Below are 24,412 nucleotides of genomic sequence, written 5' to 3'. Positions count from 1 at the left end.
CGTGGGACATGACTGTATGGCGGACAGGTATGGGATCTTGATGCTTTTTTATTTTCCCATTTTTTCAGATGACAAGGGTTGTCATTTGGATTGAGTGTATAATAAAGCTGTTACAACACCATGTGCATTTATTTCATTAAAATACTTTTTTCCTAATGTGTGTGTTTTTTTAACCCTTTTTTAATAATGGATTAATAATGGATAGGTGTCTTATTGACATCTCTACATTATTAACCTGGCTTAATGTCACCTTACATTAGCAAGGTGACATTAACCCTTTATTACCCCATATCCCACCGCTACAGGGAGTGGGAAGAGAGTGGCCAAGTGCCAGAATAGGCGCATCTTCCAGATGTGCCTTTTCTAGGGTGGTTGGGGGCAGACGTTTTTAGCCGGGGGGGCAATAACCATGGACCCTCTCCTGGCTATTAATATCTGCCCTCAGTCACTGGCTTTACCACTCTGGCGGAGAAAATTGCACTGGAGCCCACGCCAGCTTTTTCCGTGATTTAATCCTTTATTTTAACAGCTACAGTGGCCAAATTGTACACACACAAACTGCTAACATTAGTAGTGAGGAATATGTAAAAATATAACGGATATGAAATTGTTTACTGTATGTAACCATGTATCATATCCTGTCGGGCTTTGCTATAAGGAGATAGCAAAAGCTTGTAATTGAATTACCGGCTTTTCTGCTATCTAGCTCTGTATTAAATATAAATATATATATGTGTCTCAATGACATATAATGACATCAATATAATGGTAGCACGGTGGCTCAGTGGTTAGCACAGCAGCCTTGCAGAGCTGGAGTCCTGGGTTCAAACCCCACCAAGGACATCTGCAAAGAGTTTTTGTATGTTCTCTCCATGCTTGTGTGGGTTTCCTCCGGGCACTCCGGTTTCCTCCCACATTCCAAACACATACTGATAGGGGATGTAGATTGTGAGCCCCATCGGGGACAGTGATGATAATGTGTGCAAACTGTAAAGTGCTGCGGAATATGTTAGTGCTATATAAAGATTATATATATATATATGTTTTCAAGAGTATTTGAGCCCATGGATCCATTATATGTTAATTTGGCAAGCCGGTGAGAAAATCTCGCTATACGGATAATTGTTTGAGGAAAAAAATCGCATCCTTGCGCTGAATACGGATCACTGCTCAGGAACTTTTCTGCGTATTACGCCTGTAAAAAACGGACCGTATTTCCCTACGCTAAGTGTGACCCCAGCCATAGACTGCATTGGACTCGGTGAATCCGCACCAGCGCTTTGGATGCAGAGAACATGCTCTGCGACCAAAGCGCTGCCACTTCGGGACCATGGGCACATAGCCTTACACTGCAGTAGTGGCACGGTGCTAGCATTGGCAGAAAGCTGTGTGCTGCTACATCCGGGGTCGTGGCTGTGACTGAACCCTAGCTGTGACTGAACCCTAGCTGTGACTGAACCCTAGCTGTGACTGACATGTAACGTATGATTAGCAGCAGCCATAGACAGAGTCATTTCCGCTGTCTGCTTTTGGGACTTGCAATAAGTCCTCCGTGTACTAGAGGGCGCTCCGGGGTTACTGACGACTGTGCACAGTTTTCTTCTTGATTGTTTGAGGAAGGGCTCAACAGTCTTTGATGGTGTTCATGACTGTGCGCAGGAGGTCGTGCCCGTGGCCTGGGTGGTACAATGGTGAGCTATGAGGGGCAGTGCCAGCCTGTACACGTTACTCCCAGCAATCTCCCTGCATGTTGGTTAGATATGAAGGACAGTGGTGAAGCCGAGTGTTATTCCTGTGGGGGAAGCTATTGTTCCCTGGTATCGGCCACCTCAGATTAGGGGAGATTTTCCAGTGTAGCTGGCTGTTGTGCACTGTTTGGGATGCTGCTTTCCCACCCGGATCAGTCTTGCTGGGATAGTGCCCCCCCCAGTGGTCAGTAATGTGTAGTGTCATGTCCGAGCTGTGTCATACTCGGGAAGACACCGGCAGTACATCACTGAGCAGGTCACACACACTGCATACACTACACATACACACACGACATACACTACACACATAATGCACACACTACACATACACACATAATGCACACACTACACATAATGCACATACTGCACACGACATACACTACACACACTTACTACACATACACACAATGCACACACTACACATACTGCACACACTACACATACACACACGACATACACTACACATACACACACGACATACACTACACACATAATGCACACACTACACATACACAGTGACTACACATACACACATAATGCACACACTACACATAATGCACATACTGCACACGACATACACTACACACACTTACTACACATACACACAATGCACACACTACACATACTGCACACACTACACATACACACACGACATACACTACACACACGACATACACTACACATACACACACGACATACACTACACACATAATGCACACACTACACATACACAGTGACTACACATACACACATAATGCACACACTACACATAATGCACACGACATACACTACACACACTACACATACACACAATGCACACACTACACATACTGCACACACTACACATACACACACCACATACACTACACATACACAACATACACTACACACACACACACACACATATTGCACACATACACACACAGCATACACTACACACACCACACACACTGCATAAACTACATACTGCATACACTACACACTGCATACACTACACATACTGCACTACACACACTACATAAACACTGCACACACCACACACACTGCATACACTACACACACTTACTACAATTCCTTCACATACATACTGCACACACATACTGTGCACACACACTGCATAGACTACATGCACACACCATATACACTACACACACAAGTACACACATACTGCACATACACACACTGCATACACTACACACATTTAATACACTTACTACGCACACACTGCATACACTACGCACACACACTGCATACACTACACACACACACTGCATACACACTACACATTGTTTAACCCCTTCCTGCCATAGCCATTTTTTTCTGCTATATCGCCCGAACTGTATGAGGGTTGTGTGAGAGCTGATGTAGTTGTGAATGGCAGCCATTATTGTACTATATAAATAGTATGACTTGCAGCTTCCTTCTCCCAGTGTGACTGAGGAGATGCCGCCTTTTATATTTTCTATTGTTATTTTTTTAATTAAAAACATAACAAAAACTTGATGCGTGTCACCTTTTCTGAGACCCATTACTTTTTTACGTTGCTGGAGCCTCGGGGGCTTGTATTTTTTGTTTTTGGCGGTGTAAGCTGGGAGAGTGTCACTTTGCTCGGCACATGCACTGACACGGGAGCCGCTGGCAGTATGGCTAGGGCATGTACTGGAGGCAGGTTATGTGTGTATAGGGAGAGGAGGCCTGTCACTCAAGGAGGATGGGGCGGGAAGAAGCAGCTTCAACATTTGTTTTCTCTGAAACACTGCGTCGTTTCCCAGTAAAATATACAGGGCTGCAGTAATGGAGCCACTCTGATCCTTGCTGCCTGTAGTTTGGCAGCAATGTGGATCAGTGCACAGGTTCCATTTAACACAGTCATGTTGGACATAAAGTCCAATGTATTATGAGGTCCATAGATAGCAAAAATATCTGCACTTTATATGGTTGAATCTTGATAGTTGGATGTCATAGAGGCGTTCCATTAGAAACCTACACCCCTTCTTGTTTTTTAATGTACAAGTAAAGAAAACTACAGTGGTAGACCAAGCCTGCCCACAGGTATATTGGCCCCCTCCCAGGCTAGGAGCATCCCCTCATCCGCCCCACAAATGGCGCATCCAGAAGATGAACGAAATCTGGCGCTTAGCTTCACTCTTCCCACTTGCCCTGATGCGGTGGCAAGTGGGATAATAGGGTTGTTGTCAGCTGTTTTATGGCTGCTGACATCAAGCCCACAGGTAAGTAATGGAGAGGCATCTATAAGACGCCTCCATTACTAACCCCTTAGTCATATTGTAAAAATACACAGCCAGAGTAAAGTCCTTTAATTGAAAGAAAGACAGACTATTAGAAATAAACACACCCCACCCTCTTATTTATTACTGGAAAAAATAAAATATTAAAACACCATATTCTTCACCTGTCCGACGACAAACCGTTTGTCCCACGAACAACTCCATCTCTGCTCCATCAGGAATGCTTGGTCGAGCGGTGACATGTTGCGACTGCTCAGCCAGGAATCCAGGAGACACTGAGCTGAGCTTGGGACGCAGCTTCAGTGATGAGTGGTAATGTCACAGAGGTTACCGCAGGTCACAGCCAGCTGTTTTCACGCTCAGTTCAGCCGATGAACTGCAGTATCCTTCATGATGTCACCGCTAGCATCGTGAGGCTAAGCGCTAGATTTATTGATGCGCCATTTCTAGGGCTGATGTTCTTAGCCTTGAGAGGGGGGGTAATATCCCTGGCCCCTTCCCTGGCTATTAATATCAGCCCACAGCTGTTGCTTAGCCTTTGCTAGTTTGATTTTATAGGGGGACCCTTCTTCATTTTTTCTCTGGGGTCCCCTGTAAACTTAACAAGTAAAGGCTAAGCAAACAGCTGTGAGCTGTTGTTAATAGCTTGAGAACCTTTTGGGATATTGGCCACTTTCCCAGATTATTAAAATCAGCCCCCAGCGGTTGACTTTCCCTCTACTGGTTATGAAAATTACATGGGGCCCATGCCACTTTTTATTTTTAATTATGTATTGTATACACGATGTATACAGTGGGTGCCGAATACAGCTCTCATCATGGTCGCGCTGATCTCAGTGAGACCATGCGGCAATTATAAGAGCTGCCTTCAGCACCCGGCACCTGTTAAAAGCGTGAACTGTACCACTTTTTCCCAGGTGCCGTTTCGTGTCACACTGATGACACACGAGTGTGGTACGTTTTGTGGCCCGTACTACTGATAAAAAATGGATATACTTTCATGCAGATTACATGCGTTTTTTATGCATTTGCGCCACGGAAGTGCATTTTTTAGCTGTGGATTTTCTACTTCTAATGTAAGTCTATGTTGAAAATTTGTACAGAAAACTCGGCGTTCTCACTAGATAAATTGACATGCTGCGGATTTGAAACCCGCACCACAGGTCAGTTTACACAGGGTAAATACGGTATGTTTTCTAGAAATCCCATCCTTTTTGGTAGAATGGTAAGATGCTGTATTTTTGACGCAGGAAAAACACGCAGCATCAAAAACGCTATAAATGCTCCTCGTGGGAACGTTGCCTTTAGGGTCCATTCACATGGCAGTGTTTGTAGTATGTCTGCTGTCATGTCTTAACAGACATATTATACATTATGGCCCTGATTCATTAAGGCAATTTTCTCCAGAATTCTGGCGAAAAATCATTTTGAAAATTCACACTTTTTTTGCTCAATTCTGAGCAACACTTAGTCATTTTTTGCAATTTCAAGCCAGTTTCTCCCAGCGGTGGAGATGTGGTGGGATGAGGGCGCAGTGGGGGCATGAATGACACCACAGCTTGTCTAAACCATGACAAACTGTGGCTTTCCTTATGCCAGAAATCTTACTCTAGTCACTGTGGAGTAAGATTTGTGACATGGCGCACACGGAGGAGAATGCCACTTGTCAGATGCTCCTGATTCATTGGGAGGCATAGGCCTCATAATAAATCTGGAGTGTCTGACTCAATCCCCCCCATCATACCCGGTGTGAACATTGCCGTTCTTGATCAATAGGGACCAGGGGCGTAACTACCGAAGTTGCAGGGGTCACAGCTGCGACGGAGCCCGGAGTGCTTAGGGGCCCACCCAGCTCTGGGCGTTCATGTCCTCCCTCGCTCCAATTCCAAGCGCGCACTCGGCGTTTGAAATCTGTGTGCTGTAGGGACAGGTAGTTATAGGATTGGGGGCATAAAGTAGGTGACAGGTTCCTTTTAAATGCTAAAGTATTTAATGTAAAGTAAAAATAATTCACATGCTGACATCCCACATCCGTGACATTCCAGCAATGTCATTATGTTTGCTGATGCTCATGTTTATGTCAAGTGAGCGCTGGCAAGATCTTTTTGGGTGTACATTTGGCATGTTGGCATTTAAAACTAGACTGCCTAGTACTGTACTGTAAATAAACTGTTGTATTTTTTAAAAAATGTATTGATGTCTCATAAAAACTCTCTAGATCTGTGGAGATCTGGAGTGCAGCAGCATTTACTGAGCTGTGCACTGACCAGGTGCCGAATAAAAACAGAATGGTGGCACTGCGTATGCATATATGTATGTGTATATATATATATATTATATGTATATATATATATATATATATATATATATATGTATATAGCGTCGCCGCATGCGTCATGCGCCCCTATATTTAACATGGGGGCGCATGGACATGCGTCGCACTTGCGTTTTGCGCCGCATGCGTCCCTGCGGCGCCCGCGTCTGGGCGCAGAGGACGCAGCAAGTTGCATTTTTGCTGCGTCAAAAAAAAAAAAACAGGGTGGCACATATTAAGGAGCTGAAACTCCTAAACCCTTCATCCAATTTTAATGTGGATACCCTCAAATGAAAGCTGAAAGTCTGAACTTCAACTGCATCTGAATCGTTTTGTTTAAAATTTATTGTGGTAATGTCTAGAACCAAAATTAGAATAATGTTGTCTCTGTCCAAATATATATGGACCTAACTGTATGTTATAAGATGGCTAAAGACATTTCTTTTTATTAGGTTAAACTTTATATGTCCTGTGTGATCAAAAAACCAAAACCTATACTTACCTTCTGGACTAGCGGTGCGCCTCCGAACTCGGACTCTTGGCATTTGCATGGTTTCACGTGGCTGCTGAAGTGTTCATTCACACAGTAAGGCCAGTCTCACACGTCCAGATAATTCCGGTACCGGAAAAATCGGTACCGGAGTTATCCGTGTCCGTGTGCTCACGTGGCACACGTGCGGCAGCCGTGTGCCGCCCATGTGCCAACTGGGTACCACACGGACCGTGCAGGAGACAGCGCTACAGTAAGCGCCGTCCCCTGCTTTGGGTGCTGAAGCCGCCATTCATTTCTTCTCTCCAGCAGCGTTCGCTGTAGAGAAGGAATTAAAAATCATTGTTTTTTTAATTTTTTTGCTGTTGAAATAAAGTTCCCGGTAACCAACCCCCTCCCACACCCTGTGCGCCCGCCCGCTGGAAATAAAATACTCACCCAGCTCCCTCGATGCTTCCTCTCAGCGTCGCAGCTTGTCCTGTATGAGCGGTCACGTGGTACCGCTCATTACAGTGATGAATATGCGGCTCCACCCCTGCGGCGCTGAGAGGAAGCATCGAGGGAGCTGGGTGAGTATTTTATTTTCCCTTCCCCATGACAGCACCGGTACATGAGAGATGGTCCCGCCCCCAAGAACAGGAAACCTGCATAGGAGATAAAAGATGGGGGCGGCACCTCTCTCCTCAGTTTGGTTTCCTGTTCTTGCGGGGAACCTGCGGTGCTGCATGGGGAGAGGTCTCCCTTGCTTTGCCGGTCTCTGACCGAGGTCCACGGTGGGAGCAGCGGTGGCGGCGTGTGCGCGTCGCCTCCATACCTGGAAAAAGCTGCAGATGCGTCTTTCCCACTGGGGACTCCCCGGCGTCCGCTCCTGGCCGGAGGCTGGGCCGAGGGAGAAAAAGTGAGCGTACCCATCACGACGCTGGCGCCGACTGAATGGGGGAACTTCCGGGATTGAACCGGAAGTGACGCTACACGCTGAGGAAGCGGTGTGCTGACACTCCCCGGGGGGGAGAAAGTTCAGAGACGCACACACCGCTTCCGGGGCCGCCATATTTAAAACGGCAAGGCGGCAAGCTGGCGCTGGGAACAGTCTCCTGCAGGATGGCAGATCCGAAGGAATCGACGATCCCAGCTGAAATCCCACAGCCTGTCGTGGGAAGAAAAGTCACCTCTAAACAAAAGCATAAAGTATGTGCACTCTGTGATAGAAGCCTCCCCAAAACGTATGAAAAGCGTATGTGCCGCTCATGCATAGAAAAAACTGTGTCTGAAGAGTCATCATCTTTGCTTCAGAATATAAAAGATATTGTTAGAAGCGAAGTACAAAGCACTGTAAAGGAGCAGTTAAAACAACATGGGTTGCAGAGCTCCGTAAACCCGCCCTCTATGTCTGCCCAGGCATCTGATGTAGAATCCGAGGGTGAACTGGGTGAGCTTCCGCCCGACGAGGGTTCGGACCTGGACTCTTCAGATGAAGAGTGTGGCCGGCCTTATGTGTTATCAGAAGATGTGGGGAAGTTGCTAAAACTGGTCAGGTCCACCCTGGGGGTTGAGACGCCAAAAGAGAAGCAAACGGTTCAGGACTCTATGTTCAGTAATTTGGAGGATAAGAAACGAAAAGTTTTCCCGTTTCATGATAACATTCTAAATCTCATCAAAAAAGAATGGAAAAAACCGAATAAAAAGATTTCAGTTCCCCAGGCCTTAAAACGTAAATATCCCTTTAGTGAGGAAGTTTGCGAGAAATGGGAAAAGGCGCCTAGGTTGGACGCGGCGATCGCAAGTACCTCCAGGGGCATAGCACTTCCCTTCGAGGACATGGGGGCCCTAAAAGACCCCCTAGATAAAAAGGCAGATGCCTTTCTAAAATCAACCTGGGAGGCCTCAACTTGGGCGTTTAAACCTGGGGTAGCGGCTACTTGTACTGCCCGTGCCATGGTTAAATGGCTGGAGGAACTTAGCGACCAAATAAAAAACAAATGTCCAAGAGACAGACTTCTAGAAGTCATCCCTCCACTTCAAAATGCAGCGGGATTCCTGGCGGACGCGGCCATTGATTCTGTGCGGTTTGCTGCCCGGGCTAGTGCCCTTTCAAATTCAGGAAGAAGGGCGCTATGGTTAAAGAACTGGAATGCTGATTTCCAATCCAAAGTAAAGCTCTGTGCAGTCCCCTGTGAGGGCCAATATTTATTCGGCAGCGCTTTAGATGAGATTTTAGAAAAAGCGGCGGACAAGAAAAAACACTTCCCTCCACCTCCCTTCTTTAGACGACGTTGGTACGACAATCGTCGGTCCTTTCGAGGATCAGGTAGGGGCCGAGGCCGCCCAACGGATAAAACCACACGGGGGAAACCCTGGGGTGAGAAAAGAGAAAGAGGGTTTCTTTTCAATAAACCCCCAAAACCAGATCCTAAACAATGACGCCATATTCCAGGTGGGAGGAAGGTTACGGTTTTTTGTCCATCAGTGGGTAACCTTACAGCCGTCCCAATGGATAATCAACTTGTTATCAGACGGTCTGCGGTTAAATTTCATCTCCCTTCCTCCCCACCGAATAAAAGTTACTCGTGTGGCCAAAAAGAACCAGTTGGTTCTCGAAAAAGAAGTTCGTCTTCTTTTAGACAAAAAAGTCCTGGTAAGAGTACCTTCACAGGAAATAGGAAGGGGATTTTACAGCACCCTTTTCCTCACTCCAAAACCGGATGGATCTTTAAGAACTATTTTCAATCTAAAAGAATTAAACAAATTCATCCGAGTAGAAAAATTCAAAATGGAGACTCTGAGAACGGCGGTAAAACTGCTCTATCCAGGATGTTATATGGCAGTGATAGACCTTACCGATGCCTATTATCATGTGCCAATCAGCAGAGAGCATCAACAATTCCTGAGGTTGGTTGTGCAGCTGGGGCAGGTCTACACCCATCTACAATACCAATGTCTCCCCTTTGGGGTATCGGTAGCTCCTCGTATTTTTACAAAAATAATTTCGGAAGTAGCATCCTTCGTAAGGAGAGAAAACATTCTGCTAGTGCCATATTTAGACGATTTCCTCTTGATAGCAGACAATCAAGAAGAGTGTATAAAAGCAGTTACGACAGTACGAGAGCTACTAACCAAACTAGGTTGGATAATAAACTTAAAAAAATCAAGATTGATTCCGGCCCAGATACAGGAGTTCCTGGGGATCCAATTAAACTCAATCAAACAGATCTGTATCCTTCCAGACAGGAAAATCGAGGTCATAAAACAAAGAATAACACAAATACAGGTGGCCCAATACGTCTCGGTGAGGGAAGCCATGTCCCTCCTAGGCATGCTTACTGCAACAATTCCGGCGGTCCAATGGGCACAACTTCATTCAAGGGACCTACAGTGGGAGATCCTGTCAGAACAAACAAGAATACCCTACAATCTAAACCGGAAAATCGTATTGTCACAACATGTCCGGGACTCTCTAAACTGGTGGCTAGATTCCGGGAATCTAAAAAAAGGGGTCCCATGGTCAATCCAGAATCCGGTGATACTGACCACAGATGCGAGCCCATTAGGTTGGGGAGCACACCTATCAGATCGGATCCTACAGGGTCTATGGAATCCACAGATGCAATCAGCCTCCTCAAACCTGAGGGAATTGACAGCAGTAAGGCAGGCAATTCTTCAATCAGAAGAAGATCTCAAAGGGAAACATTTAGTAGTATTGTCCGACAACAGCACAACGGTGTCGTATATAAATCGACAGGGAGGAACCAGATCAAGTTCCCTTATGGAAGAGGCAGGAAGACTATTTCTTTGGGCCGAAAACCACCTTTTATCCCTCACAAGTACACACTTAAAGGGGTCGGAAAACTTTGTCGCAGATTTTCTGAGTCGTCACGTCCTGCACCAGGGCGAGTGGTCGCTAAATCAAAGAATATTTGGAGAAATCTGTGCAGTCTGGGGGCTTCCTCAAGTGGATCTTTTTTCCACAAGGCAGAATCGAAAAGTAAAAAGGTTCTACTCTCTAAACCCGAAAGAGAACCCGGAAGGAGTAGATGCGTTACTACACCAATGGAAATTCCAACTAGCCTATGCGTTTCCCCCGATCCCATTGATCCCTACAGTCCTGAAGAAGATCCGAGAAGAGAAATCACGCATAATCTTAATCGCACCCTTCTGGCCAAAGAGAGCTTGGTTCACTTGGCTCAGACGTATGTCCATCTCGGACCCGTGGATACTTCCAGAGGTCCCAGACCTTCTACACCAGGGTCCGGTGACACATCCTCAGGTTCACAGCCTACACCTCACTGCTTGGAACTTGAGAGGGGACTTCTGCTAGCAAAGGGGTTCTCGGATCCATTAATTACTACTCTACTGTCCAGTAGGAAAAAAGTCACAACTGATAAATACCAAAAGGTATGGGGAAAATTTTTAGAATTCTCAGGCCGAGGGATAACTGATACCGTTCAGAAAGTCCCTATATCTGAAATCCTAGAGTTTCTCCAAAAGGGTCTGGAGAGGGGATTATCTACCAGCACTCTAAAAGTGCAAGTCTCGGCGCTTAGCGCCTTGTTTGACCAAAAATTGGCTGATCACCCCTGGGTGTGTAGGTTCATTCGGGCCTCCTTTACAGCCAGACCATTCAAACCTCGTCCAAAGGTCGCTCCCTGGGATTTAAATTTAGTTTTAAACGCCTTGACCTCCTCTCCCTTCGAGCCTCTTTCCTCCATATCGGAAAAAGCGCTAACTCTAAAAACAGTTCTCCTGATTGCCCTTACCTCAGCCAGACGCATTAGTGAGCTTCAGGCTATATCTATTGACCCTCCGTATACTGAAATTCTGGAGGATAGGGTAATTATAAAATCTGATCCGGCCTTCTTACCTAAGGTCAACTCGAAATTTCACAGGGACCAGGAGATAATCTTGCCTTCATTCTGTGCCAACCCAAAATCCCAGGGAGAAGAAACCTTCCATTGCTTGGACGTCAGACGTTGCCTTCTTCAATATATAGAAGTGACAAAACCATGGCGACAGTCTTCAGCCCTTTTTGTCTCCTTTCAGGGGGCAAACAGGGGAAAAAAGGCCACAAAATCGACTATTGCACGTTGGCTCCGTATGGCTATATCACTTTCCTATTCCTCTTCGGGACAGGTCCCTCCACCTGGTGTTACGGCCCACTCTACCAGGGCTATTTCCACATCTTGGGCAGAGAGGGCAAATGCATCGATAGAGCAAATCTGTAATGCAGCAGTATGGTCTTCACCCTCTACTTTCTTCCGCCATTATAGGTTGAATCTGGGGCTATCAGATCTTGCCTTTGGTAGGAAAGTACTATCTGCTGTTGTCCCACCCTAGAGGTTCCTTCTATTTCTTCCTCTCATGTACCGGTGCTGTCATGGGGAAGGGAAAAAATGATAATTACTTACGGGTAATTTGATTTTCCAGATCCATGACAGCACCGCTCTAGTTCCCGCCCTATCTTGGTGATGGTGTGTGATTCACAAAAAAAAAAAAAAAAATCATAAAAAAAAAAAAAAAAATCTCAAAAAAAAAAAAAAAAAAAGACACAAATGAAAGATGGGGTAATAACCACTTAACATAACAATAGATAAATAGTCTTAGAGTTAAATATAAATTTTATATGCCTAAAACTAACATAGCGGTTACCTTACATTCTCTGTAAACAAACTGAGGAGAGAGGTGCCGCCCCCATCTTTTATCTCCTATGCAGGTTTCCTGTTCTTGGGGGCGGGACCATCTCTCATGTACCGGTGCTGTCATGGATCTGGAAAATCAAATTACCCGTAAGTAATTATCATTTTTCCAGCGGGCGGGCGCACAGGGGGTGGGAGGGGGTTGGTTACCGGGAACTTTATTTCAACCGCAAAAAAAATAAAAAAACAATGATTTTTCATTCCTTCTCTACAGCGAACGCTGCTGGAGAGAAGAAATGAATGGCGGCTTCAGCATCACGAGCTGGGGGGACAGCGCTTACTGTAGCGCTGTCTCCTGCACGGCACACGGACTGCACACGGACAGCATCTGTGTGTGGTACGTGTTTTACACGGACCCATTGACTTTAATGTGTCCGTGTGATCCGTGCGCTCCCACGAACACTGACATGTCTCCGTGTTTTTCAAACGGACACACGGTCCGTGAAAAGACGCTGACATGTGCGCAGAGACACATTGATTTTAATGTGTCTACGTGTGTCAGTGTCTCCGGTACGTGAGAAAACTGTCACCACACGTACCGGAGCCACTGACATGTGAAACAAGCCTAAGAAACCTCTCTCCTCCTGTGCAAACTACATTTGAAGAGGCAGCAGCGAGTGGCCACGTGAAGCTCCCCGACAGATCTTGATGCCTGGAGTACCAAGTGCGAAGGATCGCTGACAGTCCAAAGAGTGAGTATGGGATTTTTTTTTTGCTTAGTTCCAGTAAAGGGAACCTGACAGGTCCACATATAGGGTTAACCTGCAGGTTAATAAAGTTAGGAAGGTGCCCATTCGCTTTACAGACATGTTCTGCACCTAGGAGAAAATGAACTTTATTTCTCCCTGGAGCTGCTGGCTTTCAGTCATGCATGCCTGAAGCTATTAGTCACCGGTAGGGTTGAGCGACTTTTACTTTTTTAGGATCGAGTCGGGTTTCGTGAAACCCGACTTTCTCGAAAGTCGGATCGTGTGAAATCGGCCGATTATTGTGAAAAGTCGAGGGGCCGACCGAAACACGAAACCCAATGCCAGTCAATGGGGCTTTCTCTTTCTCTCTCTCTCTCTCTCTCTCTCTCTCTCTCTCTCTCTCTCTCTCTCCTCGGACAGAGTGTAAATCAGTACATTCCTCGGACTGTGTAAATCGCTACATCCAAAATGGTAAGATGGCGTTTATACCCCCACCCCCTGTGACGCCGCAGAAAGCAAGACAAGACCTATGTCATCACGTTGCCCACACTCCTTCATTGGCTGAAAAAATGGCGGTTAAAGCGTCATACGAAATGCGACTTTGGTGCGAAGATCGCCGACCGCATGGTCGATCCCACGCTGGGATCGGTTCGGGTTTCACGAAACCCGACTTTGCCGAAAGTCGGCGACTTATGAAATTGACCGATCCGTTTCGCTCAACCCTAGTCACCGGTCACAGCACTCAGAACAGCAGCTGCCATCCTGCTACAGCACTGACTGATAGCCGGCTGTCTCCAGATGTGCTGCACCATGAGCTGTCAGTCAGTGGGGAGCGTGCTTACAACCACTCAGTGCTGTGAGCGGTGGCTGTAGTTGACTGATCAGCAGAACTGGGCAGTCTTATCTCTGTTACAATGTGAGCATGTTCAGCACTCTGCTTTTTCCCGCAGCCCCATAGAGAATAAATGGAGCAGTGGCCGGGCATTCCTGTAATGCTCATCTTAGAATTTGAATATGCAAATAGCTTCATCGCATAGGAAGAGAATAGGAATGTTAGTGCCAACTCTCCCTGAAGAGGCTATTTGCAGAATTGAATTCTCAGGGGGATCATTACTTGGCCATTAAGTCTCCTTACACTGACTTGTCACTCTCCACAAGGAGAAAGATTACCCCTTAGTCCACCTACAAATGCCAAATGGCCTAGTCCTGCAGTGAACCAGCTATCTTTTTTCTGTGCCTCCCTCTGACAAGCTCTGGGCTGCTTTATCCGGCAGCCTACCGGAGATGTGGGGGACACAGGGTGTTAGGTGGCATCGGAGGATAGGAGTTCAGCTCATTGCATCAACAATACACAGCTGCAGAACATTGAGGAGGGGGAAGAGACCATCAGCAGTCGTTGTGGGAGCGCAAGGTGATTTTCAGTTTTGTGGGTTTTTATATTGCCAGAGCACGGGGGAAGGAATATTAATATACAGAGTTTCAATGGGGACGCTATTACTGTGGAGGCCCACAGGGAAGCACTATTAGTGTATAAAGGCACAGAATGCGGCACTGTTTAATATGTGTAGGCACAACAGGGACACTCTTACGGTATGTAGACAGAGTGGGGCCCCAAAAGAGGCATTTGTATGTATAAAAGCACCAAGTGGTTACTATTACTATTTGCAGGGTGAGAGAGCTTTGTTACTGTCTGTGGTACTAGGAAAGCAGAATGGAGTTGGTGGACATATGGGGAAAGTGATGAAATAAAAAAATATGCGATTAATTGTGCCAAGATGACTTGTGGGTGAAAGAAGTATTAACTGCCTGGGCCAAATGAGAAAGTGGCCTCCAATCAGAAATTATGTATCTGTCCTGTGTGCACAGGTTCATACCAGCGCTATGTGGCGCTTATGTTGGTCTTAGTCCAGTGGATTTGTTTTAATCAGTATGATAAAAAACAAACAAAACAAAACTAGTCTGTCCAACTAAAAGTAAGCGCTCATGCAACTCTGTGTATGGAAAACCAAGAATGATAGTAGTCTTGGAAAGTGGCAACTCCCTCACATCTCCCCCATAAAAAGTATTTTATATATATATATATATATATATATATATATATATATATATATATATATATATACACTCACTGGCCACTTTATTAGGTACACCTGTCCAACTTCTTGTTAACACTTAATTTCTAATCAGCCAATCACATGGCGGCAACTCAGTGCATTTAGGCATGTAGACATGGTCAAGACAATCTCCTGCAGTTCAAACCGAGCATCAGTATGGGGAAGAAAGGTGATTTGAGTGCCTTTGAACGTGGCATGGTTGTTGGTGCCAGAAGGGCTGGTCTGAGTATTTCAGAAACTGCTGATCTACTGGGATTTTCACGCACAACCATCTCTACGGTTTACAGAGAATGGTCCGAAAAAGAAAAAAAATCCAGTGAGCGGCAGTTCTGTGGGCGGAAATGCCTTGTTGATGCCAGAGGTCAGAGGAGAATGGGCAGACTGGTTCGAGCTGATAGAAAGGCAACAGTGACTCAAATCGCCACCCGTTACAACCAAGGTAGGCCTAAGAGCATCTCTGAACGCACAGTGCGTCGAACTTTGAGGCAGATGGGCTACAGCAGCAGAAGACCACACCGGGTACCACTCCTTTCAGCTAAGAACAGGAAACTGAGGCTACAATTTGTACAAGCTCATCGAAATTGGACAGTAGAAGATTGGAAAAACGTTGCTTGGTCTGATGAGTCTCGATTTCTGCTGCGACATTCGGATGGTAGGGTCAGAATTTGGCGTAAACAACATGAAAGCATGGATCCATCCTGCCTTGTATGGAGCATCTTTGGGATGTGCAGCCGACAAATCTGCGGCAACTGTGTGATGCCATCATGTCAATATGGACCAAAATCTCTGAGGAATGTCTCCAGCACCTTGTTGAATCTATGCCACGAAGAATTGAGGCAGTTCTGAAGGCAAAAGGGGGTCCAACCCGTTACTAGCATGGTGTACCTAATAAAGTGGCCGGTGAGTGTATATATATATATATATACATATATACAATATATATATACAATATATATTGTATTTTTTTGTGTAAGACTAGTAAAACACAAACATAAATTGGGTATTTTTTTATTATCGTATTGACCTGCAGAAAAAAAAATAATTCAAAATTACTATTGAATCTGTACTCTCCACTTCTAATAAAGGGTAATAACAATTGATCAAAAAGTCATATTATGTTCCAGAAAATATGCCCACTAGAACTACGGTATATCATATCATGCAAAGATAAACCCCCATGAAGCTCCTTTGACGAAAAATTTGAAAATGTATTATTCTCAGGCTAGGCCAACAGAAAATCAGAATATATGTTTAGATTTATTATACAAAATGCATAAAATATAAATAAAACTACATAAATTTGGCTTTACCATAGTCAGGGCAACTCGCAGAATAAAACTAGATGGGCATTTCCTGAAGGAACTACAGATAGTGCTTTGGAATGGTGCCCGGGCTGCCCCTGCAAGACTTTCACACTTGGGTGCCCCTCAGGCACTGGCTTGGTAGTTGTAGCCCCTAAAGGGGTGAGGCCACTCTGGGTCCGATTTGGTGGGCGGGGTCACTCTGGGACCAATTTGGTGGGCGGGGTCACTCTGGGACCGATTTGGCGGGCGGCGCCACTCTGGGTCCGATTTGGTGGGCGGCGCCACTCTGGGTCCGATTTGGCGGGCGGCGCCACTCTGGGTCCGATTTGGGGGCCTGGGTCACTCTGGGTCCGATTTGGCGGGCGGCGCCACTCTGGGTCCGATTTTGCGGGCGGCGCCACTCTGGGTCCGATTTTGCGGGCGGCGCCACTCTGGGTCCGATTTGGCGGGCGGGGCCACTCTGGGTCCGATTTGGCGGGCGGCCCCACTCTGGGTCCGATTTGGCGGGCGGCGCCACTCTGGGTCCGATTTTGCGGGCGGCGCCACTCTGGGTCCGATTTTGCGGGCGGCGCCACTCTGGGTCCGATTTGGCGGGCGGCGCCACTCTGGGTCCGATTTGGCGGCCCGGGTCACTCTGGGTCCGATTTGGCGGGCGGCGCCACTCTGGGTCCGATTTGGCGGGCGGCGCCACTCTGGGTCCGACTTGACGGGCGGCGCCACTCTGGGTCCGATTTGGCGGGCGGGGGCACTCTGGGTCCGATTTGGCAAGCGGGGGCACTCTGGTCCGATTTGGTGGGCTGGGTCCGATTTGGTGAGCGGGGCAATAATGATAAGACTACAGATAGTGCTTTGTAATTGTGCTGTACTGTCACTTTAAGAGCTGATATTATCTGACAAAACTTGTGACCTGGTGGGCTGGTAGAGTTTATAGGCGTTGGCATAGTAACTGGGTCTCACTGCGCATATCAATGAGGTAATCAGCCAGGTGGCAGTTATTTTTAGAAATTGCCTCAGAAATCAGGCCCATTATAAACGTATTGGAAAATTTCCCTATTGAAATGCATTGAGACACTTTTTTCAAACGCAAATTGCGCCAAAACTACAAATCCGATCGACACGAAAAATACTTAGCACACATCTCAGGAACGCTGGCTTCGAAATGACACCTCACTGGAGTCTGTGAGTTTAGCGGTTCGGGCCGCATTACGTGCGGACTGAATAATAATAATAAGAACTAGATGGGTATTTCCTGAAGGAACTACAGATAGTGCTTTGGAATGGTGCCCGGGCTGCCCCTGCAAGACTTTCACACTTGGGTGCCCCTCAGGCGCTGGTTTGGTAGTTGTAGCCCCTCAGGGTTGAGGCTTGGTGGGCCGGGTCACTCTGGGTCCGATTTGGTGGGCCGGGTCACTCTGGGTCCCATTTGGTGGGCCGGGTCACTCTGGGTCCCATTTGGTGGGCCGGGTCACTCTGGGTCCCATTCGGTGGGCCGGGTCACTCTGGGTCCCATTTGGTGGGCCGGGTCACTCTGGGTCCCATTTGGTGGGCCGGGTCACTCTGGGTCCCATTTGGTGGGCCGGGTCACTCTGGGTCCCATTTGGTGGGCCGGGTCACTCTGGGTCCCATTTGGTGGGCCGGGTCACTCTGGGTCCCATTTGGTGGGCCGGGTCACTCTGGGTCCCATTTGGTGGGCCGGGTCACTCTGGGTCCCATTTGGTGGCCCGGGTCACTCTTGGTCCGATTTGGTGGCCCGGGTCACTCTGGGCCCGATTTGGTCAACCCGGGTCACTCTGGGCCCGATTTGGTGGCCCGGGTCACTCTGGGCCCGATTTGGTGGCCCGGGTCACTCTGGGTCCGATTTGGCGGGCGGCACCACTCTGGGTCCGATTTGGCGGGCGGCGCCACTCTGGGTCCGACTTGACGGGCGGGGGCACTCTGGGTCCGATTTGGCAAGCGGGGGCACTCTCGTCCGATTTGGTGGGCTGGGTCCGATTTGGTGAGCGGGGCAATAATGATAAGACTACAGATAGTGCTTTGTAATTGTGCTGTACTGTCACTTTAAGAGCTGATATTATCTGACAAAACTTGTGACCTGGTGGGCTGGTAGAGTTTATAGGCGTTGGCATAGTAACTGGGTCTCACTGCGCATATCAATGAGGTAATCAGCCAGGTGGCAGTTATTTTTAGAAATTGCCTCAGAAATCAGGCCCATTATAAACGTATTGGAAAATTTCCCTATTGAAATGCATTGAGACACTTTTTTCAAACGCAAATTGCGCCAAAACTACAAATCCGATCGACACGAAAAATACTTAGCACACCTCTCAGGAACGCTGGCTTCGAAATGACACCTCACTGGAGTCTGTGAGTTTAGCGGTTCGGGCCGCATTACGTGCGGACTGAATAATAATAAGAACTAGATGGGTATTTCCTGAAGGAACTACAGATAGTGCTTTGGAATGGTGCCCGGGCTGCCCCTGCAAGACTTTCACACTTGGGTGCCCCTCAGGCGCTGGTTTGGTAGTTGTAGCCCCTCAGGGTTGAGGCTTGGTGGGCCGGGTCACTCTGGGTCCGATTTGGTGGGCCGGGTCACTCTGGGTCCGATTTGGTGGGCCGGGTCACTCTGGGTCCCATTTGGTGGGCCGGGTCACTCTGGGTCCCATTTGGTGGGCCGGGTCACTCTGGGTCCCATTTGGTGGGCCGGGTCACTCTGGGTCCCATTTGGTGGGCCGGGTCACTCTGGGTCCCATTTGGTGGCCCGGGTCACTCTGGGTCCCATTTGGTGGCCCGGGTCACTCTTGGTCCGATTTGGTGGCCCGGGTCACTCTGGGCCCGATTTGGTGGCCCGGGTCACTCTGGGTCCGATTTGGTGGCCCGGGTCACTCTGGGTCCGATTTGACGGGCGGCGCCTCTCTGGGTCCGATTTGGCGGGCGGCGCAACTCTGTGTCCGATTTGGCGGGCGGCGCCACTCTGGGTCCGATTTGTCGGGCGGCGCCACTCTGGGTCCGATTTGGCGGGCGGCGCCACTCTGGGTCCGATTTGGCGGGCGGCGCCACTCTGGGTCCGATTTGGCGGGCGGCACCACTCTGGGTCCGATTTGGCGGGCGGCGCCACTCTGGGTCCGACTTGACGGGCGGCGCCACTCTGGGTCCGATTTGGCGGGCGGGGGCACTCTGGGTCCGATTTGGCAAGCGGGGGCACTCTCGTCCGATTTGGTGGGCTGGGTCCGATTTGGTGAGCGGGGCAATAATGATAAGACTACAGATAGTGCTTTGTAATTGTGCTGTACTGTCACTTTAAGAGGTGATATTATCTGACAAAACTTGTGACCTGGTGGGCTGGTAGAGTTTATAGGCGTTGGCATAGTAACTGGGTCTCACTGCGCATATCAATGAGGTAATCAGCCAGGTGGCAGTTATTTTTAGAAATTGCCTCAGAAATCAGGCCCATTATAAACGTATTGGAAAATTTCCCTATTGAAATGCATTGAGACACTTTTTTCAAACGCAAATTGCGCCAAAACTACAAATCCGATCGACACGAAAAATACTTAGCACACCTCTCAGGAACGCTGGCTTCGAAATGACACCTCACTGGAGTCTGTGAGTTTAGCGGTTCGGGCCGCATTACGTGCGGACTGAATAATAATAATAAGAACTAGATGGGTATTTCCTGAAGGAACTACAGATAGTGCTTTGGAATGGTGCCCAGGCTGCCCCTGCAAGACTTTCACACTTGGGTGCCCCTCAGGCGCTGGCTTGGTAGTTGTAGCCCCTAAAGGGGTGAGGCCACTCTGGGTCCGATTTGGTGGGCGGGGTCACTCTGGGACCGATTTGGTGGGCGGGGTCACTCTGGGACCGATTTGGCGGGCGGCGCCACTCTGGGTCCGATTTGGTGGGCGGCGCCACTCTGGGTCCGATTTGGCGGGCAGCGCCACTCTGGGTCCGATTTGGTGGGCGGCGCCACTCTGGGTCCGATTTGGCGGGCGGCGCCACTCTGGGTCTGATTTGGCGGGCGGCGCCACTCTGGGTCCGATTTGGCGGGCGGCGCCACTCTGGGTCCGATTTGGCGGGCGGCGCCACTCTGGGTCCAATTTGGCGGGCGGCGCCACTCTGGGTCCGATTTGGCGGGCGGCGCCACTCTGGGTCCGATTTGGCGGGCGGCGCCACTCTGGGTCCGATTTGGCGGGCCGGGTCACTCTGGGTCCGATTTGGCGGCCCGGGTCACTCTGGGTCCGATTTGGCGGCCCGGGTCACTCTGGGTCCGATTTGGTGGGCCGGGTCATTCTGGGTCCGATTTGGTGGGCCGGGTCATTCTGGGTCCGATTTGGTGGGCCGGGTCACTCTGGGTCCGATTTGGTGGGCCGGGTCACTCTGGGTCCGATTTGGCGGGCGGCGCCACTCTGGGTCCGATTTGGCGGGCGGCGCCACTCTGGGTCCGATTTGGCGGGCGGCGCCACTCTGGGTCCGATTTGGCGGGCGGCGCCACTCTGGGTCCGATTTGGCGGGCGGCGCCACTCTGGGTCCGATTTGGCGGGCGGAGCCACTCTGGGTCCGATTTGGCGGGCTGCGCCACTCTGGGTCCGATTTGGCGGGCGGCGCCACTCTGGGTCCGATTTGGTGGGCGGCGCCACTCTGGGTCCGATTTGGCGGGCGGCGCCACTCTGGGTCCGATTTGGCAGGCCGGGTCACTCTGGGTCCGATTTGGCGGCCCGGGTCACTCTGGGTCCGATTTGGCGGCCCGGGTCACTCTGGGTCCGATTTGGCGGTTGGGTCACTCTGGGTCCGATTTGGCGGCCCGGGTCACTCTGGGTCCGATTTGGCGGGCGGCGCCACTCTGGGTCCGATTTGGCGGGCGGCGCCACTCTGGGTCCGATTTCGCGGGCGGCGCCACTCTGGGTCCGATTTGGCGGGCGGCGCCACTCTGGGTCCGATTTGGCGGGCGGCGCCACTCTGGGTCCGATTTGGCGGGCGGCGCCACTCTGGGTCCGATTTGGTGGGCGGCGCCACTCTGGGTCCGATTTGGCGGGCGGCGCCACTCTGGGTCCGATTTGGCGGGCCGGGTCACTCTGGGTCCGATTTGGCGGCCCGGGTCACTCTGGGTCCGATTTGGCGGCCCGGGTCACTCTGGATCCGATTTGGTGGGCCGGGTCATTCTGGGTCCGATTTGGTGGGCCGGGTCATTCTGGGTCCGATTTGGTGGGCCGGGTCACTCGGTCCGATTTGGTGGGCCGCGTCACTCTGGGTCCGATTTGGCGGGCGGCGCCACTCTGGGTCCGATTTGGCGGGCGGCGCCACTCTGGGTCCGATTTGGCGGGCGCCGCCACTCTGGGTCCGATTTGGCGGGCGCCGCCACTCTGGGTCCGATTTGGCGGGCGCCGCCACTCTGGGTCCGATTTGGCGGGCGGCGCCACTCTGGGTCCGATTTGGCGGGCGGCGCCACTCTGGGTCCGATTTGGCGGGCGGAGCCACTCTGGGTCCGATTTGGCGGGCGGCGCCACTCTGGGTCCGATTTGGCGGGCGGCGCCACTCTGGGTCCGATTTGGCGGGCGGCGCCACTCTGGGTCCGATTTGGCGGGCGGCGCCACGCTGGGTCCGATTTGGCGGGCGGCGCCACTCTGGGTCCGATTTGGCGGGCCGGGTCACTCTGGGTCCGATTTGGTGGCCCGGGTCACTCTGGGTCCGATTTGGTGGGCCGGGTCATTCTGGGTCCGATTTGGTGGGCCGGGTCACTCTGGGTCCGATTTGGTGGCCCGGGTCACTCTGGGTCCGATTTGGTGGCCCGGGTCACTCTGGGTCCGATTTGGTGGCCCGGGTCACTCTGGGTCCGATGTGGTGGCCCGGGTCACTCTGGGTCCGATTTGGTGGCCCGGGTCACTCTGGGTCCGATGTGGTGGCCCGGGTCACTCTGGGTCCGATTTGGTGGCCCGGGTCACTCTGGGTCCGATTTGGTGGCCCGGGTCACTCTGGGTCCGATTTGGTGGCCCGGGTCACTCTGGGTCCGATTTGGTGGCCCGGGTCACTCTGGGTCCGATGTGGTGGCCCGGGTCACTCTTGGTCCGATGTGGTGGCCCGGGTCACTCTGGGTCCAATGTGGTGGCCCGGGTCACTCTGGGTCCGATGTGGTGGCCCGGGTCACTCTGGGTCCGATGTGGTGGCCCGGGTCACTCTGGGTCCGATGTGGTGGCCCGGGTCACTCTGGGTCCGATGTGGTGGCCCGGGTCACTCTGGGTCCGATTTGGTGGCCCGGGTCACTCTGGGTCCGATTTGGTGGCCCGGGTCACTCTGGGTCCGATTTGGTGGCCCGGGTCACTCTGGGTCCGATTTGGTGGGCCGGGTCACTCTGGGTCCGATTTGGTGGGCCGGGTCACTCTGGGTCCGATTTGGTGGGCCGGGTCACTCTGGGTCCGATTTGGTGGGCCGGGTCCCTCTGGGTCCGATTTGGTGGGCCGGGTCCCTCTGGGTCCGATTTGGTGGCCCGGGTCACTCTGGGTCCGATTTGGTGGCCCGGGTCACTCTGGGTCCGATTTGGTGGGCCGGGTCACTCTGGGTCCGATTTGGTGGGCCGGGTCACTCTGGGTCCGATTTGGTGGGCCGGGTCACTCTGGGTCCGATTTGGTGGGCCGGGTTACTCTGGGTCCGATTTGGTGGGCCGGGTCACTCTGGGTCCGATTAGTGGCCCGGGTCACTCTGGGTCCGATTTGGTGGCCCGGGTCACTCTGGGTCCGATTTGGTGGCCCGGGTCACTCTGGGTCCGATTTGGTGGGCCGGGTCACTCTGACTGACAGCAGGATAAGGGAATGGCTGATAACAGAGAATAGACTGACAGCAGGACAAGGGAATGGCTGATAACAGAGAGAATAGACTGACAGCACGACAGGGGAATGGCTGATAACAGAGAGAAATAGACTGACAGCAGGACGGGGAATGGCTGATAACAGAGAAATAGACTGACAGCAGGACAGGGGAATGGCTGATAACAGAGAGAATAGACTGACAGCAGGACGGGGAATGGCTGATAACAGGGAGAAATAGATGGGTATTTCCTGAATGAGCTATAGATAGTGCTTTGGAATGGTGCCCGGGCTGCCCCTGCAAGACTTTCACACTTGGGTGCCCCTCAGGCGCTGGTTTGGTAGTTGTAGCCCCTCAGGGTTGAGGCCACTCTGGGTCCGATTTGGCGGGCGGCGCTGCTCTGGGTCCGATTTGGCGGGCGGCGCCGCTCTAGGTCCGATTTGGCGTGCGACGCCGCTCTGGGTCCGATTTGGCGGGCGGCGCCACTCTGGGTCCGATTTGGCGGGCCGCGCCACTCGGTCCGATTTGGCGGGCGGCGCCACTCTTGGTCCGATTTGGCGGGCGGCGCCACTCTGGGTCCGATTTGGCGGGCGGCGCCACTCTGGGTCCGATTTGGCGGGCGGCGCCACTCTGGGTCCGATTTGGCGGGCGGCGCCACTCTGGGTCCGATTTGGCGGGCGGCGCCACTCTGGGTCCGATTTGGCGGGCGGCGCCACTCTGGGTCCGATTTGGCGGGCGGCGCCACACTGGGTCCGATTTGGCGGGCGGCGCCACTCTGGGTCCGATTTGGCGGGCGGCGCCACTCTGGGTCCGATTTGGCGGGCGGCGCCACTCTGGGTCCGATTTGGCGGGCGGCGCCACTCTGGGTCCGATTTGGCGTGCGGCGCCACTCTGGGTCCGATTTGGCGGGCGGCGCCACTTTGGGTCCGATTTGGCGGGCGGCGCCACTCGGTCCGATTTGGCGGGCGGCGCCACTCTGGGTCCGATTTGGCGGGCGGCGCCACTCTGGTTCCGATTTG

The 24,412-nt window shown here is 50.8% G+C and overlaps 1 protein-coding gene across 1 annotated transcript in view; it reads left to right on the top strand.

The window, feature by feature from the left end:
• Positions 1-1,567: 1,567 nt before the first annotated feature.
• The window catches only part of REX1BD (required for excision 1-B domain containing), a 57,055-nt gene continuing 34,210 nt past the window's right edge, over positions 1,568-24,412 (top strand). The window contains exon 1 of the mRNA XM_077271921.1: positions 1,568-1,691. Within this exon, the coding sequence (XP_077128036.1) occupies positions 1,689-1,691 (3 nt within the window). The 5' untranslated portion in view covers positions 1,568-1,688. The remainder of the gene's footprint in view (positions 1,692-24,412) is intronic.

This window comes from Ranitomeya variabilis, chromosome 1 (assembly GCF_051348905.1).
Source record: "Ranitomeya variabilis isolate aRanVar5 chromosome 1, aRanVar5.hap1, whole genome shotgun sequence".
In the NCBI taxonomy this organism is placed as follows: Eukaryota; Metazoa; Chordata; class Amphibia; order Anura; family Dendrobatidae; genus Ranitomeya; species Ranitomeya variabilis.
Note: the sequence above shows the minus strand (reverse complement) of the source record. Positions and strands in the feature narration are given on the sequence as shown.